The 15,696-nt window shown below is 42.6% G+C and overlaps 1 protein-coding gene across 2 annotated transcripts in view; it reads left to right on the forward strand.

Annotated features, from left to right (window-relative positions):
- Positions 1–15,696, forward strand: part of LOC123378056 (ankyrin repeat domain-containing protein 36C-like) — a 166,091-nt gene that overhangs the window by 148,369 nt on the left and 2,026 nt on the right. For both annotated transcript variants that reach the window (XM_045031530.1, XM_045031534.1), the window contains one exon: positions 15,527–15,572. In XM_045031530.1, the coding sequence (XP_044887465.1) occupies positions 15,527–15,572 (46 nt within the window). The remainder of the gene's footprint in view (positions 1–15,526; positions 15,573–15,696) is intronic.

A 15,696-nucleotide genomic window follows, 5' to 3' on the forward strand; every position in this document is an offset into this window, starting at 1 on the left:
ACACCAGTTTCCTTGAATTTCTGGGAGAAGACCACTTCTTGAGGGGGTACTCAGTTTGCACTGGGCGATGCTGTTACCAAAAGGATCCTGTCTATATGGCTGTCAGATTATATTCCTCATTTCTGTGATCTGCTGGCCCAAAGGCTTTGTCAAGGCTTACTTGATCCAAGGTGAGACTGCTACCACAAGTTTTAGAGTGGTAGCAGTTTTTTTCTCCTGCTGATAATAGCCCACCTTAATTGATTAGTCTCATTAGGGTTGGTATGGCACCACCTATGTTTTGTCTGTGTATATATGTATCTTCCTACTGTATTTTCCACTTCATGCATCCGATGAAGTGGGTTTTAGCTCACAAAAGCTTATGCCCAAATAAATTTGTTAGTCTTTAAGGTGCCACAAGTACTTCTCGTCTTTTTACTGCTACCACAGTTTACCTCACAGACATCTCCATCTGTCCAGACAAATGCAGCTACTTGGCACACTCACCACATTATTGCTTGGATTTGGCCTCTAGGAAAACATCCTGTTTCAGATTCTCCATCTTCAAGAACTTGTTTTCAAAAAAGGGAGGGCAAACTCTGTCTTAAATAAACTCCCTCTTCTCAAGACATTGATCTTGTTGCTGGGAATAAAACTGTTGAAACAGACACCGGTGACAATGATGCCGATTGCCCAGTACATTTTGGCACCACTGCCTATTCTGTATCATCATCAATAGACTTGGCACTGGCCTTAGCACAAGCTCCTCCAGCACCAACAGTGACTTCATCAGAGCCAGCACCAGTGTCCCAACTCCAGGATGACACCGAAAGGAAGGGCCGAGGAGAGATCAGACATGGCTGCAAGCATAGAGGCACTGCCTCACAGAAAACGGAAATTATTCCGTCAAGGGCAGAGCACTTCAGTTCTTTACCAAGGGAATGGCACTAAGTAAGCCAGCATCGGCACAGAAAAAGGTGCTAGCACTAGCCATGATGCCAATTACAGCACTGAGGAATGCCCTCATGGAACCCTGTTGATCCCTTCAGGGACCTCATTGGTACCAATGTAATTAAGCCTCCTTTATTTCATAGAAAGCTGTCCAACCCTCAGAGACTAAATAGAAACCAATCTGAGCCTCTGCACTGGACTTAAATTTATTCCTTTCAAGCTCCAATTTTGACTCTGGCAGATGATGACTTCTGGCAGATTCATTGACTTAGCCTATATTTTGGAGTATTTTTGTTCATGCATTCTGAAATATAAAATATTGACTAGAAACATGTCAGTCATTGGCTTTCTTTGCACCATTAATTTTATCTATTAAGAATGATGTTCCAGACCTATTTGCACAAATGATAATACAGCACTAACGCTTTTGTCATCGCATACTCTCTGATTTTAGGTGGAAAGTTTTTGGAAAGAAGGAACATGTTTTGAAGATCCCTTATACAAACTTCTTTGGGGATTAACTTCCTTTCAGTATGTGTTTCACAAAATGGCAAAGGTCTTGAAGATTCACAGCATTTTAACTGTTCATGAGATTTCCTCCCAAAGCATTTTCTAATGGGTAATCCTTTTCAATAGGATTCATCAATTTGCCAGCCTTCCTAAAAATGTCAGATTGTAGCCTTTTGTGAGCATTTTCAGTGCTGCTTAATTATTGCATGGCACTTGGTTACCTTTGTGATAGGCACTTTACATACCTGAATATCTCTCTTCATTCTACTTCAGCCACACCACCTATTTGTTTAAAGAACAAAAGAATCTGTCACGTTCAGTCCCTTTCATTTTCAGGTGCTAAATCCAGGTCTAACGTTTAATTAGTAGTACAGTAGACCAGTTCTATAATTGTGTGGCAATCATGTTCCAACATCTTTGATTGGAGCCCTTACATCACATTAATTACAGCTAAATTATCTAAACAATTTTTTCCTTTAAGTTTTAAAAATGGTTTGGTATTTTCCAAGCATCTCTTAGGGTTGCATGAATGTAACTAATTCCTCTGTTGGGTTAATAATGTCAAACATTTTCTAAATGTTCTCATTCTTAATTTTGGATTTTTTCTTTAAAATAAAAGATAAATGGTGTGGAAGCCAATTAATAATTAACAAGGATTTGAAGTGATCTTAATGAATGTTAGTTAGTTAGCATGAGTTAGGCTAGCTGTGACCCTAATGACGTGAGATTTGTAGAAGCAAGATAATGTAAGACAGAGTGAACTGTGTGAAAGTTATTACGACCTTGCAATATGCAGTCTTGCTTTTTTCTAGTAGTGAGACAAATAAGATAGCAAAGAGGCTTATGTATAAACAAATGCAAATGTTTTTTTTTACTGTCTCCATGATTGCTAGAAATTGTCTGTAACAAAGGTATAAAGGCTTGATGTAATTGTTTACCAGTTGAGAGACCTGTCCGGGACTGGGGTGACCCTGTGTCCTATGGCACTCTCTCCCTCCATTGTAATTACTGGAGAAATAATAAAGTATTTGATTTTGCTGCACCCAAACAAAAAGCGAGAACTAAGTTTTTCTCCGACAATTTGGGGGCTCGTCCGGGATGGCAACGCCCACGGACCCACAGACGGCTACTACGGATCATTCCCCTTCGAACCCCATGGCGCCACATGAGAGGTATGAGACCTTTTGAAATCTCTATTGGGGTATCGGAGGAGGACTGTCCGTGAGGACGTCTGTCTCTGTTGGGCTCACGCCATCTGAACTTATTGACTGTGCAGCAGGATCAAATGCAAAGTGGTATTGGGGAGAGGCCCCAATAAGGTTAGTTTATAGCAGTACTGGGAACTGCTGAGTTGGCCAAGGTAAATGCATAGGTAAATGCATAAGGTAATGCATAGGTAAATGCATTAGAATGCACCGGTGCTGAGGGGTTTTTACCGCCTCAAGAGGGGTTGTCATACCGCCTCATGGTATTGGTCCGGACCAGGTAAAGATGCATCGTGGTTAAAAAAAAAAAAAAAAAAAAAAAAAAAAATTAAAAGATAAAAAGGTTAAAAAAGGGTTAAAAAAAAAAAAAGGAAGAAAAGTGGCCTTGGTGTGTATGTGTGTGTGTGTACACCAGTGTGAGTGATCGTTATCAGAAGACGCCCAGAGTACCCTGTGAAGCGGAAGCTAATGATCAGGACTGCTCTAACGCAAGCCCGGTAACTAGTGGATCTTTAGGAGATCCGACCCACGGTGGGCTGACTCAGCCTGGCATAGTCCGGCGAGGAAGCTGCCTGGGTTTAGGAGTATGTGAACCCATCTTCCCTCCCCTTTCCCTTCTGTGTGGGCTACTGACAATCTGTTCGTCTCACTGGATGCAATTAGAGTAAGCGGCGCCGTCTCCCAGAGACTAGCCGACGCTCTTTGCTGAAGGGAGGTGTAAGAGAGTCGTAGTCTTCCGTGTGAGTCTCTCCTGTGTGAGTACCCTGTAGGGAGAGATGCCTACTTCTTAGGTCACTTGTATCTAGCTGGCAATGCAGGATTGTTCTTCACTATATATTTGCAAGTGCTTTTATGTGGTTTACTTTTGAAATATCTCAAATGTTTTTGAAAAAAAAATTCAATAATCTTATTAGGAAAAAGCTTTGAGGTGAGTATCAGAAAGAGTCTTACTGTCAGGAAAGTCTTCCAGTTATTCAGCCTAAATTTCCCTCTCCTAATTTCATCCTATAACTCCAAATTAAATTCCCTTTTACCATCCTAAAGAGTTGCTCTCTAGCCTTGTTTATTGATTACATCCTACAGATATTTGTAGATAGTTCACACACACTTTTATATACTACATATCCATAGTAAAATCTTAAATTTACCTTTCAGGGCAGGATTATCTTTTTATTCTAATAGAGATGATTTCCTTTCCTAGATGAAAGTAAGTAGAACTACTATTAGATTCATGGGTAATTTACCATTCCCCTCTCTTCCCATAAGAACGCATAAGAAGACTGTTCTAGAACCTCACTCCCCTTCTGACTGTTAGAAACCTTCCTCTAATTTCTAGCCCAGATTTATTCATTGCCAGTTATACCCATTTGTTCTTTTGCCAACATGGTCCGTTAGCTTAACTAGCTCTTCTGTCTCCCTGGTGTTTGCTCCCCTGATATACTTATAGAGAGCAGTCAGATTCCCTCTCAGCCTTTTTTTTTTTTTTTTTTGGTTAGGCTAAACAAGCCATGCTCTTTTACTCTCTTCTTATAAAATAGGCTGTCCATTCCCTGATCATCTCAGTAGCCTTCTCTGCACCTATTCCAGTTTAAATTAATCTTTCTTGAACATAGGCGACCAGAATTGTACACATTATTCTAGTTGAGGTCTTACCAGCGCCTCGTACAATGATATTAATACTTCCCTGTCTCTATTGGAAATATTTTTCCCAATATATCCTAGGATCACATTTGCCTTTTTTATAGCACATTACATTGGTGGGTCACAGGCATCCAGTGATTCACTAATAGACCCTAGTCTTTCTCCTCCTTTGTCACTTCCAACTAATGAGTCCCTAGTTTATAGGAGAAGTTCTTGTTATTTGTCCCTAAGTGCACGACCATGCAGTTTGTACTACTAAATCTCATCCCATTTCTATTATTCCAGTCCTCCAGGTCATCCAGTTCTTCCATTTTGATACGCTGATCCTCCTCTGTAGTGATGCTGCCTCCCAGCTTTTCCCATTTTACTCAGCTCCTTTAAGGTAGATCCTCTTTGTTGGATTTCCAGCTGCCATGTATTCTAACAAAACAGGAGTCTGATCTCAGGAGCTTAAACTTTCAATGTCTGTCAGTCTTTTTTTTCATTAATGTTTTCATTAAGCTGCAGAACTTTTAGCCATATTCTTTCATCTATTCACTGGTTAGGGAACAACTGTGACCCACTTTAATGTCAACATTAATCATCCCAGATCACTGAATAGTTGATTTGTTTCCAAAGGGTTATACCTCTTAGCTTCTTCTTTCAAACATGCTTCAGAAAAATAAACAGAACTCTCAGCAATAAGTTCAGTCATTACTGGAGAACAGTTGAATAAAATACATATTTCACATAGCTGTGCAAACTGAGAGTATCTATTCATAGCACAGTATTTCATCATCATATTGGAAGACAGCTTCTTTTTACCCATTTCTGAAGAAGTATAAGTACAAGATATCTATTCCATACAAAAAATGATGTTAAGAGATTAAAGTTTCAGAGTAAAGGATTCAAGTCAGAAATACCAAAGAAAAGGCTGCATATGTTTGTTACTGTGTGTATAATACTATAGAACTCGATCTTGCTTCCATTGAAGTCAGTGGCAAAACTAGGCTGGAATTAGGCCCCCATACTATTAGGTCTTCTTCGAGTGCTGTTTCTGTGGGTGCTCCACTGCAGGTGTTGGTGTGTCCCGGCGCCATTGATCGGAGATCTTTGGTAGCAGTGTCTGGTCGGGGTGTGCGTGTGCAGTAGCAGTCTCGTGGCACCGCTGGTGCCTCATCTAGCACATGCACACCCTAACCCCTTCAGTTCCTTCTCAGCCCCCATCCTCAGCTTGAGACAGAGTCCGTTAGCGGTGTCACTAAAAACCTTCAATAAAAGTAGATTGTTAGATAGCCTGGTTATTACCTTTTGTTACTTTAATTAGTATAGTTATAGTTAGCGTTAGTTAACCTTAGTTAGATAGCCATTTAAAAAAAAAAATTTGTTTTCTCATCCCCCTTTTTTTTCCACAAAAAATGGATGCCGTAAATATGCCTGGCTCCCCAGGCTTTTAAAGACGTACTTCATGTAAGGACACAATACCAATTTCTGATGGCCACTCATTACGTGTCTGATGTTTAGGTGAGCTTGCTACAAGCTCGCTTAGAGTTCATCTCGCCACCATCATGGCCTTCCATCAACAGGTAAATGGGACTTTGATATTCGCTCACTCAATTACAAAGCAATTTTTAACCGGCATACAGAACATGTACCCGAACATCCTAGAACCCACACCAGCCTGAGACTTAAATCTGGTGCTCAGAAGTCTAACTAGGACCCCATTCAGACCTTTAGCCATATGCTTGTTACTATCTATGAAAGTGTCATTCCAGTTGCCATTACATCGGTGCAAAGAGTCAGTGAAATAGCGGCTCTCGTGGCTCACCCCCCATACACAATATTCTTCAGGGATAAAGAACACATCCTAAGTTTATGCCCAAAATGTTTTCCTCGTTCCACCTCAGCCAACCAATTCACTTACTTACATTTCATCCAAATCCACGCATTAACACTCAAGAAGTGGTCCTGCACACACTGGATGTGCACCATGCCTTAGCATTTTATCTGGACAGAATGAAGCCATTCCGAAAATCACCTTGACTTTTTGTGTCAACAAGAGAACGATTGAAGGGCTCTGCCATATCTGTGCAAAGAATATCTAAATGGATATCCAGCTGTATCCATATGTGCTATTCACTACACAACACTGAAGCCCGTCCAGGCATCAGAACCCACTCAACAAGAGCTTTATCTACCTCCATAGCATTCCTACACAATGTGCCCATTCTAGACATCTGCAGGGCGGCCACCTGGGCCTCTGAACGCACATTCATGAACCACTACACAGTTACTCTCAGTTCAAGTTCAGACACAAGACTAGGTCTCTCAGTACTAGCTTCAGCAACGAACTCAACTCCAAAGCCCTTTCCATCCTCATTAGGGCACTGTTCTACGTTTACCTGAAGTGGAGCACCCACAGGGACAGCATTCGAAGAGAAATTTACTCACCTTGTGCAGTAACTGAAGTTCTTCGATATGTGTGTCTCTGTGGGTGTTCCACTACCCATCCTCCCCCCTCTATTTTGGAGTATAAGCTAAACACTCCACAGTAGAGAAGGAATTGAAGGGGGTCAGGCCATGTGCCTGCTAGATGAGGCACCAGCGGCACCGTGAGACTGCTACTGTGTATGCGGACCCCGCCCAGACACTGCTACCAAAAATCTCCGATCAACAGCGCTGTGATGCACTGACACCTGAAGTGGAGCACCCACAGGGACACAGATCTTGAATAACTTCAGTTACTGCACAAGGTGAGTAACCTTCTCCTCTGCCTGACTCCTGCCTTATTCACTACAAAGAATGGGTGGTGTACAATAAACAAGACACAAGTTCTCAGATTCTCTGCCTTATTTGAAGCCGTTTTGTTTTGCATTTTCAACAGTCAATCTGAAGTAATTCAGAAATCTTGATTTACAGATTAACAGAGAACAAAAACATTTTTCTCCCTCTGCATCAAAAACCACTTATTATCTCTTCAAACTTTCCCAGTGGATAAATCTCTGTGAAAAGTCACATACTGCTTATATTTGGAGATAAGGCAAAGTTCTTAACAATTTTTATTGTAGAGCATCATGGGCAGCAGGTATAATAAACCAGGGAATTCTAAGCCTTCCCTGGCGAAGCTGCCACCAACCTGCTGCTGGACACCTGGGCTACGGTGGCTCTGTCCCTTCGCCTTTCCCGAGACCCCCACCTTCTGCCGCTACCTGCATGCTGCTACTAACCATGTCCCTCCTCCTTAGGGGTGGGGGAGTGAGGAGGGAACAGGGTGAGCCAGCGGGGGGAGGGTCTGGTTGGGGAGTGAGGCAGCTCACTTGGTTGGGCATGGGGTGGGGGGAGCAGCTCGGCCCGGCTGGTGTGGCTGGGGCCGGCCCGGCGCTCAGTAGGGTTGTAGCTGGCGTCTTGGCCTGGTATCCCGACTTGGGGCGGGGAGCCAGGGCCCATCCCATTCGGGGGGTGGCTCAGCCCAGTGTTCAGCCTGTCCAGGACGGTGGGGGCTTGGTCCAGCATGGCTGGGGCTTGACTGGCGCTCCGTGGGGTAGGTGGCCTGGCATGGCTGGGGTGGGCAGGCCACAGGGCTCCTCCAGTCGCGGGGAGGGGCCTCAAGAGGGCTCCTCCTGTTATGGGGGGAGGTTGGAGCTACAACATGCAGAGGGGACGGGGCCTCGGGTGGAAGGGGGCGCCGCCAGCAGACTAGCCTCTCCAAAGCGGAGGTTCACCTGCCCGCCCATGTGAAGCATTATGGGCCCAATCATCCTTTTACTGCTATCAATGTGAGTTCTTTCATGTAGACTAAAGTGGGAACAGACCTGGGCACTGTCCCATGGAGTAAAGCATGTTGCATTTTTTTTCTGATTGCAGCTTAAAACATAATGGTATTTCTCTAGATGGCAGCAAACTGATATTTTCCTCAGCTCAAGTGGTAGATCCTGTGTTTCTGTAGCCAAGCAGAATTCCAGTCTGAGCTCCACAAGTGTTCATTATTATTTTGAAGTGATAGCCTCTTAATAGTTTAGAGATTACAACCACAGTCCCATTCTAATTGATTTTTTATCCCTTTTCTAATGCAAAGAAGAGAATTTTCCATGCTCAGAGATTTTTAAGATTAAGTTCCATTTTCAGCTAGAACATTTTCTGACTGTTTTAATTGTTTTAATCTCGAGAACTTTAAAATGTCTTAACAATACCCTTCTGAAACTTTAGAAAAGTGTTTTTCTTTGTATTTTTCTACATTACCTCACAAAAATTGAAACTTAAGTAGATTTTGACATTGGTTTATGCAAGAAATAGCATTCAACAACAAGAATGATAAAATGTTTTTAAAATTGGTGCTATTTGAAAATCAGATATGAATTCTCTATCAGCGGAGCTGATTTGAGGCAGCAGTGAGTGGCAATAGAAAATATTTTTTGTCAACATCCTTGGGTGATTTTTCAAAAGTGGAAAGAGACTTTGGGATGTGGTAAAATAGTTGGTTTCTTCTAACACTAAATAAGGAAAATTGGACTAATCGTACAGCGACCCTGTGTTTGCCTTCTTTGTTATTGAGCTTCTTCCTACAATCCTCCCTAAATTCTGACTTTCCAAGGTTCCTTCACAGATTTAAAGAAACAGTACACATTGTTACATGCCTCTCATACACATTGTTTCAACAGTGCTTGCTTAGGTCACCTGTAAATTGGAGATGATAATTAAGGTTCCATGTTTGTCACGGAGGCCACGGAAGTCACAGATTCTGTGACTTTCCGTGACATCCGTGACTTCTGCAGCAGCCCGTGTGGCTGGACTGGGAGCTGCCTGAGCAGCTTGGGCAGCCCCTGGGCCAGTTACACTGACTGCTGCTGGGGCAGTCTCGCCCCCAGCAGAAGCAGGAGTTTAGGTGTGGGGAGGCTCAGGGCTAGAGGTTGGGGTGCGGGGCAGTGCTTACCTGGTGGAGGCTCCCCGGAAGGGCGACAGGAACTCCCCTCCCTCAGCTCCTAATTCCACGTACTACCTCCACCCGCAGCTCCCATTGGCCGCGGTTCCCAGCCAATGGGAGCTGCATAACCAGGGCTTGGGGGCAGAGTGGAGGCAGCATGTGGAGCTAGGAGCTGGAGGTTGCCGCTTCCCAGGAGCCAGGTAGGGAACCTGCCGCAGCCCTGCCAACCCCTGCCCCCGAGCACCTGCAGCACCTGCCCCCCAAGTACCTGTGGCGCCCCCCAGACTGCGGCCCCCTGCATACCTGCAGCACGCACCCACGTCACCCCTAGGGTCACCTGTCCCCCCAAGTTTTAGTCAGGGGTATATAGTAAAAGTCATAGACAGGTCACGGGCCGTGAATTTTTGTTTACTGCCCATGACCTGTCCATGACTTTACTAAAAATACCCATGACTAAAACGTAGCCTTAATGATAATGTTCACTCAGCTATGTGTAAAAGGCTTTGAGATGTATGGATGAACAAGTGGTTTATGTACATGCAAAGCATTATTAAACACATTTTTAAGATGGAGCAACTAACGCATAACAAAGAGGTTCAGTGACTTGGCAGGGAAGAAGAGTCTCCTAATGTGTTAGGCACTGATTCTTTAATGAAGATACCTAGGTTTCAGCCTTGAAATTGACACTTAATGTGTCAACTTTTTGGCACTTTTTACCAACTTTCAGTAAAGGTAGGCTATGCTGTGCATGCATCCATGACTATCTTAACAGCATAAAGAATGAAAATATACTGCCAGATGCAATTGAAAGAGACATTATTCTGCAGAAGCCATTATTAGTTTGTTCACTGCTAGCCGCTCCTTTGATTTAATAATTTGGTGATCTTGTCCATCCCACTAAATAAAAAAAATGTAAATGGTCTTTTCATTTACCTACACAAAAGAAAAGATAACAAGGTAGTTACCTGGCACATCATCTAAAAACCAAAGCACTTAAAACCAAAGAAATTATTAGTTAAGAACCTCATAAATCTGATGCTGGGCATATAAGAAACATAAACTCATTATTCATATCAAATATTTTAAAAAGCATATTTAATCACATCGCAACCACCTTAACTCTGACCCAGAATAAATACTATATTCATCAGTAACCTCAAAATGTAAATGCTGCATATAAACCCCTTTTGAAAAGGAAACAAAAAAATATGTACACGTTAACGACCCACATTGGTCAGCCTTAAATACTAAACTACAGATAAATAACACAGTTTTCATATTAAAAATACAACATTATTCTTAAGAAACAGCAACTATAAGTATTTGGGAAATCCACTGCAAACTGCATCTGTAGTAACTTAGATAGCCTATAGTGTTACGGGGGGAGGTAGGTTTAAACTTGCTAGCCCATCTCAACTCCTCTTAACTCTCTGGATCCCCAACAGCAGAGCTTCTCTGTAGCCAGGAGGAAGTGAGAAGTATGCATTGCCATCCCTTGTGCAAGGGCAGAGTGAGATCTGTGTATGGCGTGCTATACCTGCACACTGTTCACTAGGATAGGTTCTAGCCAATAGGCCCCAATCTTTCGGGGAGCTCTGATTACTTTAGGGGAGATCTGCCCATGCGGAGTTCCTTGCAGGACTGAGGCCTTAGTAAACATTAAACAAAGGGCTATGCATAAAACTAATAGATGAATATTTTAAAACATAGTTAATAAAAATAAACTTTAACAGTTTACCCTGGAAAACAGTAGTGGTCTCTATTGCCAACCACACTAAGCATGAGTCAATATAGTTATAAAGCACATCTATTTATCTGTGAAAATAAGGGGAATCTCCTTATTTTATGTCTAAATTTCAATTCTGTTTCCAGTCTTCTTCCATCTGCACTCTCTTGTAGTATAGTATTCAAAAATCCTAAGTAATTTTATTTTCTTCATGTATTTACGGGTCATTTTTCATTTCTGATTTCCAAGACCTATAAACTTATTGGCTTTTGTTCTTACTTCTTCAGCTCCTTGATCAAAAGTCTGTTTCTTCCTTCTCTTCTCTGCAACCAGATACATGGCAAGGTGTGTAGTCAGTATTGCTTAATACTATGTAGTTCTTTGTACTGGGCACGTTTTTCTGTTTGTATTGTTTAAATTTTAATTTCAATTAAGAACAAATTTTGTCTCGATTGTCATAATATTACAAATTTAAAAACTCAGTTTATACTTTTGCTACACTTTACAAAAGCGAATAGCATAATTATTTAAATTAGCAAGACAGTACTGCTGTGTTTTATATATTTGTATGTAACGCTGACAACATCTAAAATGATACCATTGATCAGTACTGAAGAATGGAATGTACAGAATCATATTTATTATATTTGAGTCATGGCTGTCTTTAAACAGCAGGGCTTGGTGTGGATATCATTTTTTATCTTTTAAGTAAAAAGTTGTTTTCCAACTTAGTCTTTCTTTTGTAAAATCCACTCTTGGAGTTTCTCACGAGGACTGCCTTATAGTTATCTAATCCACTGAATCCTGGAAAAATCCTTCAGTCATGCATTTACTGTGTATGGACTAGTGTCATGCTACGGTACTGTATATATTGTATATGATGACCCTTTCATTTCCTTTTTGCCTATCAGTCTAGCACTCAATACTTAATCATTTAAGTTTGTATTTTTTATAGTTTCGTTTTTCATTTTTCTTGGTGTTAATAGTTTTCTGACTCCTTTGTCGTCCTCCACTCCTCTTTCCTGGGGAAGGATAAGAACTCCCAACCAAAGACGGAAAAAAAGCTGTCAACAAGCCCTGGAGTTTCATAGGATCTTAAAAGCCAAAGATCTTTATTCTCCCTAAAGCTGATAAACAGAAATTCCCCAAGTAAAAATTTGTGCTAATCTTACCAACAATTATTTCTTCCCAAAAGACATTGCAGATAAGAAGGAAGCTACCCTTAGATAGAACTTTGAAACTTCTTCAGTGATCCATAGAGTTTGTCTACACGGCAGTTAGACACCCAAGGCTGGCCTGTGCCAGTTGACTCAGGCTCACAAGGCTCAGGCTGAGGGGCTGTCTAATTACAGTATAGACCTTCAGGCTCAGGCTGCAGCCCAAGCTCTGAGACCCTCCCACCTGGCAGGTTTTTAATTGCTGTGTAGATAAACCCATAGACACTCATTGGCAAGCATATTCTTCACTAGAGCCATGATGTCCTGTTGCAGTGAGTTGAAAAGCCTGGACCACCAGAAGCCCATGACAAGTTCAAGTCAACACTGAAGAAACTATCCGTAGCAACTACATTTGTAGCAGATGGATCCATGGACTCCAGGAAGCTGGCAGCAAAAGGCTGTGCAAGACTATTCAAAGCAAATCCCCCTGTGCCTCAACTTCTTAGGTGGGAATCCTGTTTAGTTAGACACTGGGATTCTCTACACCAGAAAAGATAAAAGGACTACAGTTCTTGTACAAAACCTCCTTTCATTGCTACCCACAACACAGGCCACCAGATAAGGGACTTTTCTTATTTCTGGGTAAACACTAAACCAGTAACTCACAGGCAAGTCCTGCTCAGGGAACACATTCAGCCCTTGTTTTCGATCCAAACAGTCAGTATGGCTGCAACTATACCTGATTCCACCCAGAAATACTCCTGGAAGGCACTTAGGCACATGATTCCAGTCAACATTAGAATACAACACTGATAATCTCTGGTGCTCCAGGCTCTTCTACATCTTTATCCATTCTCCAGCCTTAAGACACAGCAAACCATCCTGAAGTAGATCTCTCATCTCCCAGAGCTATGGGTAGTAGAGCCTCTCTCTCAAGACCAAATGTTTTCAGGGTTCTATTCCATACTCTTCATAGCAAGGGAAAGATCAGAAAGAGTCCAAGCCATCTTAGACCTCAAGAGGCTGAACAGGGCAACAAAGAAGAATTAAATTCAGGATGGGTTTCTAGCTTCCATTATTTTTTACAATCTCTCCAGCAGACCTGACCAAAGCTTATCTGCATATTCCACTGTTTAGAGTGCCTTGCCACTCAGTACCAGTCAAACCCTGTGCTCTCTGGAGGGTTCTTTCTCTTCTTACTCTTTCCCCAATTGTGTCTGTCTTACTCCCTTACTGAAGCAGTTTCTTCTTCCCAAAATGCCGAACTGGTGAGTAAATTAACCTTGTAAAGGGAAAAAAAAGGATATTAACCAGTATTTAAATTCTTCCATTTGTTTCTCAGAATATTGAATGGGTAAATCTCATCATTTGTAAAATTACTGTTCGTGAGGTACTCATCACTGTTATATCTGCGTACTAGCTCCATATATTTCGAAATTATGCTTTCTTATATGCTGGCTGTTGTTGTGTCTTGTCTTTTTAGATTTTAAATTCTTCAGGTCATTGACTGTCTTAATGGAAAGTCTATTGTGGACACTACAGAAATACAAGTTATAAATAGCAATGCACAGTACCATGGGTATGAATAAACAAAATGCTTAGGAAGAGCTTGCAATCAAAACTGTAAAAGTGACAGTAACTAATTCCTTTGAGAGAGGAACACACTTTTCCATTCCCCCTAGTCAATTTAAGCCACTTTATACAAAGGTGCAGAGCTTGTTCTCCAATCCCATAACCATCATTCACCATCCTTAGGAGAAGGATGACAAAAAGAGATGAGTGTTGCATCTTTCCACAAAGATAGAGAGAAGGTTCTCAGTGTGATCTGAGGGCCTTGCAGTAAACTAATATTGTACATTTTTATAGCAGCTAAATTAAATACTGATATTTTATTTTTATATACAATTTAAGTACTCAATCTTGCAAAACTTATTCTTGCAACAGTATCTTCATTGGGTTGCAGGACTGGGCCTTATATTTTTAACTGGCCAAACTTAGAATTAGATCGGGGTGGGCAAACTTTTTGGCCTGAGGGCCACATCGGGGTTGTGCAACTGTATGGAGGGCCGGGTAGGGAAGGCTGTACCTCCCCAAACAGCCTGGCCCCCGCCTCCTATCCACCCCCTCCCACTTCCCGCCCCTTGACTGCCCCCCTCAGAATCTCCAATCCATCCAATCCTTGTCCCCTGACCGCACACTCCTGGGACCTCCACCCCCTATCCAACCCCTCTGCTCCCTGTCCCCTGACTGCCCCAACCCCTATCCATACCCCCGCCCCTGACTCCCACCCCTAGCCAACCACCCTCTGCTCCTCGTCACCTGACCACCCTCTCCTGGGACCCCCCCTGCCCCTAACTGCCCCCCCCGGATCCCACCCCCTTATCCGCCCCCCCCCCGGGATCCCACCCCCTTATATACACCCCCCCCGCTCCCTGTCTCCTGACTGCCCTCCCAACCCCTATCCACATCCCCACCCCCTGACAGGCTCCCCGGGACTCCCACTCCCAACCCTCCCTGTTCCCTATCCCCTGACCACCCCCCAAACCTCCACCCCATCCAACAGCCCCCTCCTCCCTGATTGCCCCCCATGACCCCCCGCTCCCTTACCCAACCCCCCTGCTCCCCGTCCCCTTACCAGCAGCAGGAGCTCGCAGCCGCGATACCCAGCCAGAGCCAGCTGCGCTCCCCACGCTGCCCAGCGGGAGCAGCGGGCCAGAGCGCGGCCCACGCAGCGAGATGAGGCTGCATGGGGAGGGGGAGGGTGTAGGGGGGGGAAGGGGCAGGGACTAGGCTCTCCGGCCAGACGTTTGCCCACGTCTGAATTAGATGCATATATCCACCCTTAAATTTAATTGTGATTTTATTCACATATCTGAAGGTAGAATTTAGCCCTCCGTTACTAATTGATTGTGCTTGTTTGTATGTGTTTAACTACTAAATTATGAATCATTTATTATTAGTTAAATACATTAATAAGCCAACAACTAGTAAGGATGGTTTATTAAGCAGTATGTGCATGAAGGGGAGTAAAAGCCATGAGTCCGACACTCCTCTGAGCTATAGAATAGTTAATTATAGTTTGTAAAAATACTTCATAGGAACAGAAGAGGCTAATTAGCAACCGTCTAGTCAGTTGGGATTGTCTGGCTTATTTGGTCCTGCCTCAGCGCAGGAGCCTGGACTTGATGACCTCTTGAGGTCCCTTCCAGCCCTACATTTCTATGATTTCTATGAAGGTATAGACTGTTTTACGATGCTGCTGATATTATTCAACCATCAGAATATGAAGACTCAGCTAATCAAGATTTTCTCCAAAACAAAAGTAAATCTCTGTTCAGGATTTTCGTTTCACTTTTAGTTACACTCTGTAGTTGTTTTTAAATATATAGCAATATTTTTGTGACAGTAACTACCCTAAACTGCTTATATGTAAAATATTGTTAATATTTAATTTCAGATGCAGCAGGAACTAGAAAAAAGTATCACTAAAGAACTTGACCAAGGTAATTTGTCAGAGCATGTTAACATTTTTTTTCAAAAACTGAATGTTACTCAGTATTTATGATTTTGTTATAATTCAGAAATAGTATTTAGCTGTTATGTTATACACCATTGCTGTTTCTACTA

This window comes from Mauremys mutica, chromosome 1, assembly GCF_020497125.1.
Source record: "Mauremys mutica isolate MM-2020 ecotype Southern chromosome 1, ASM2049712v1, whole genome shotgun sequence".
NCBI lineage: Eukaryota > Metazoa > Chordata > Testudines > Geoemydidae > Mauremys > Mauremys mutica.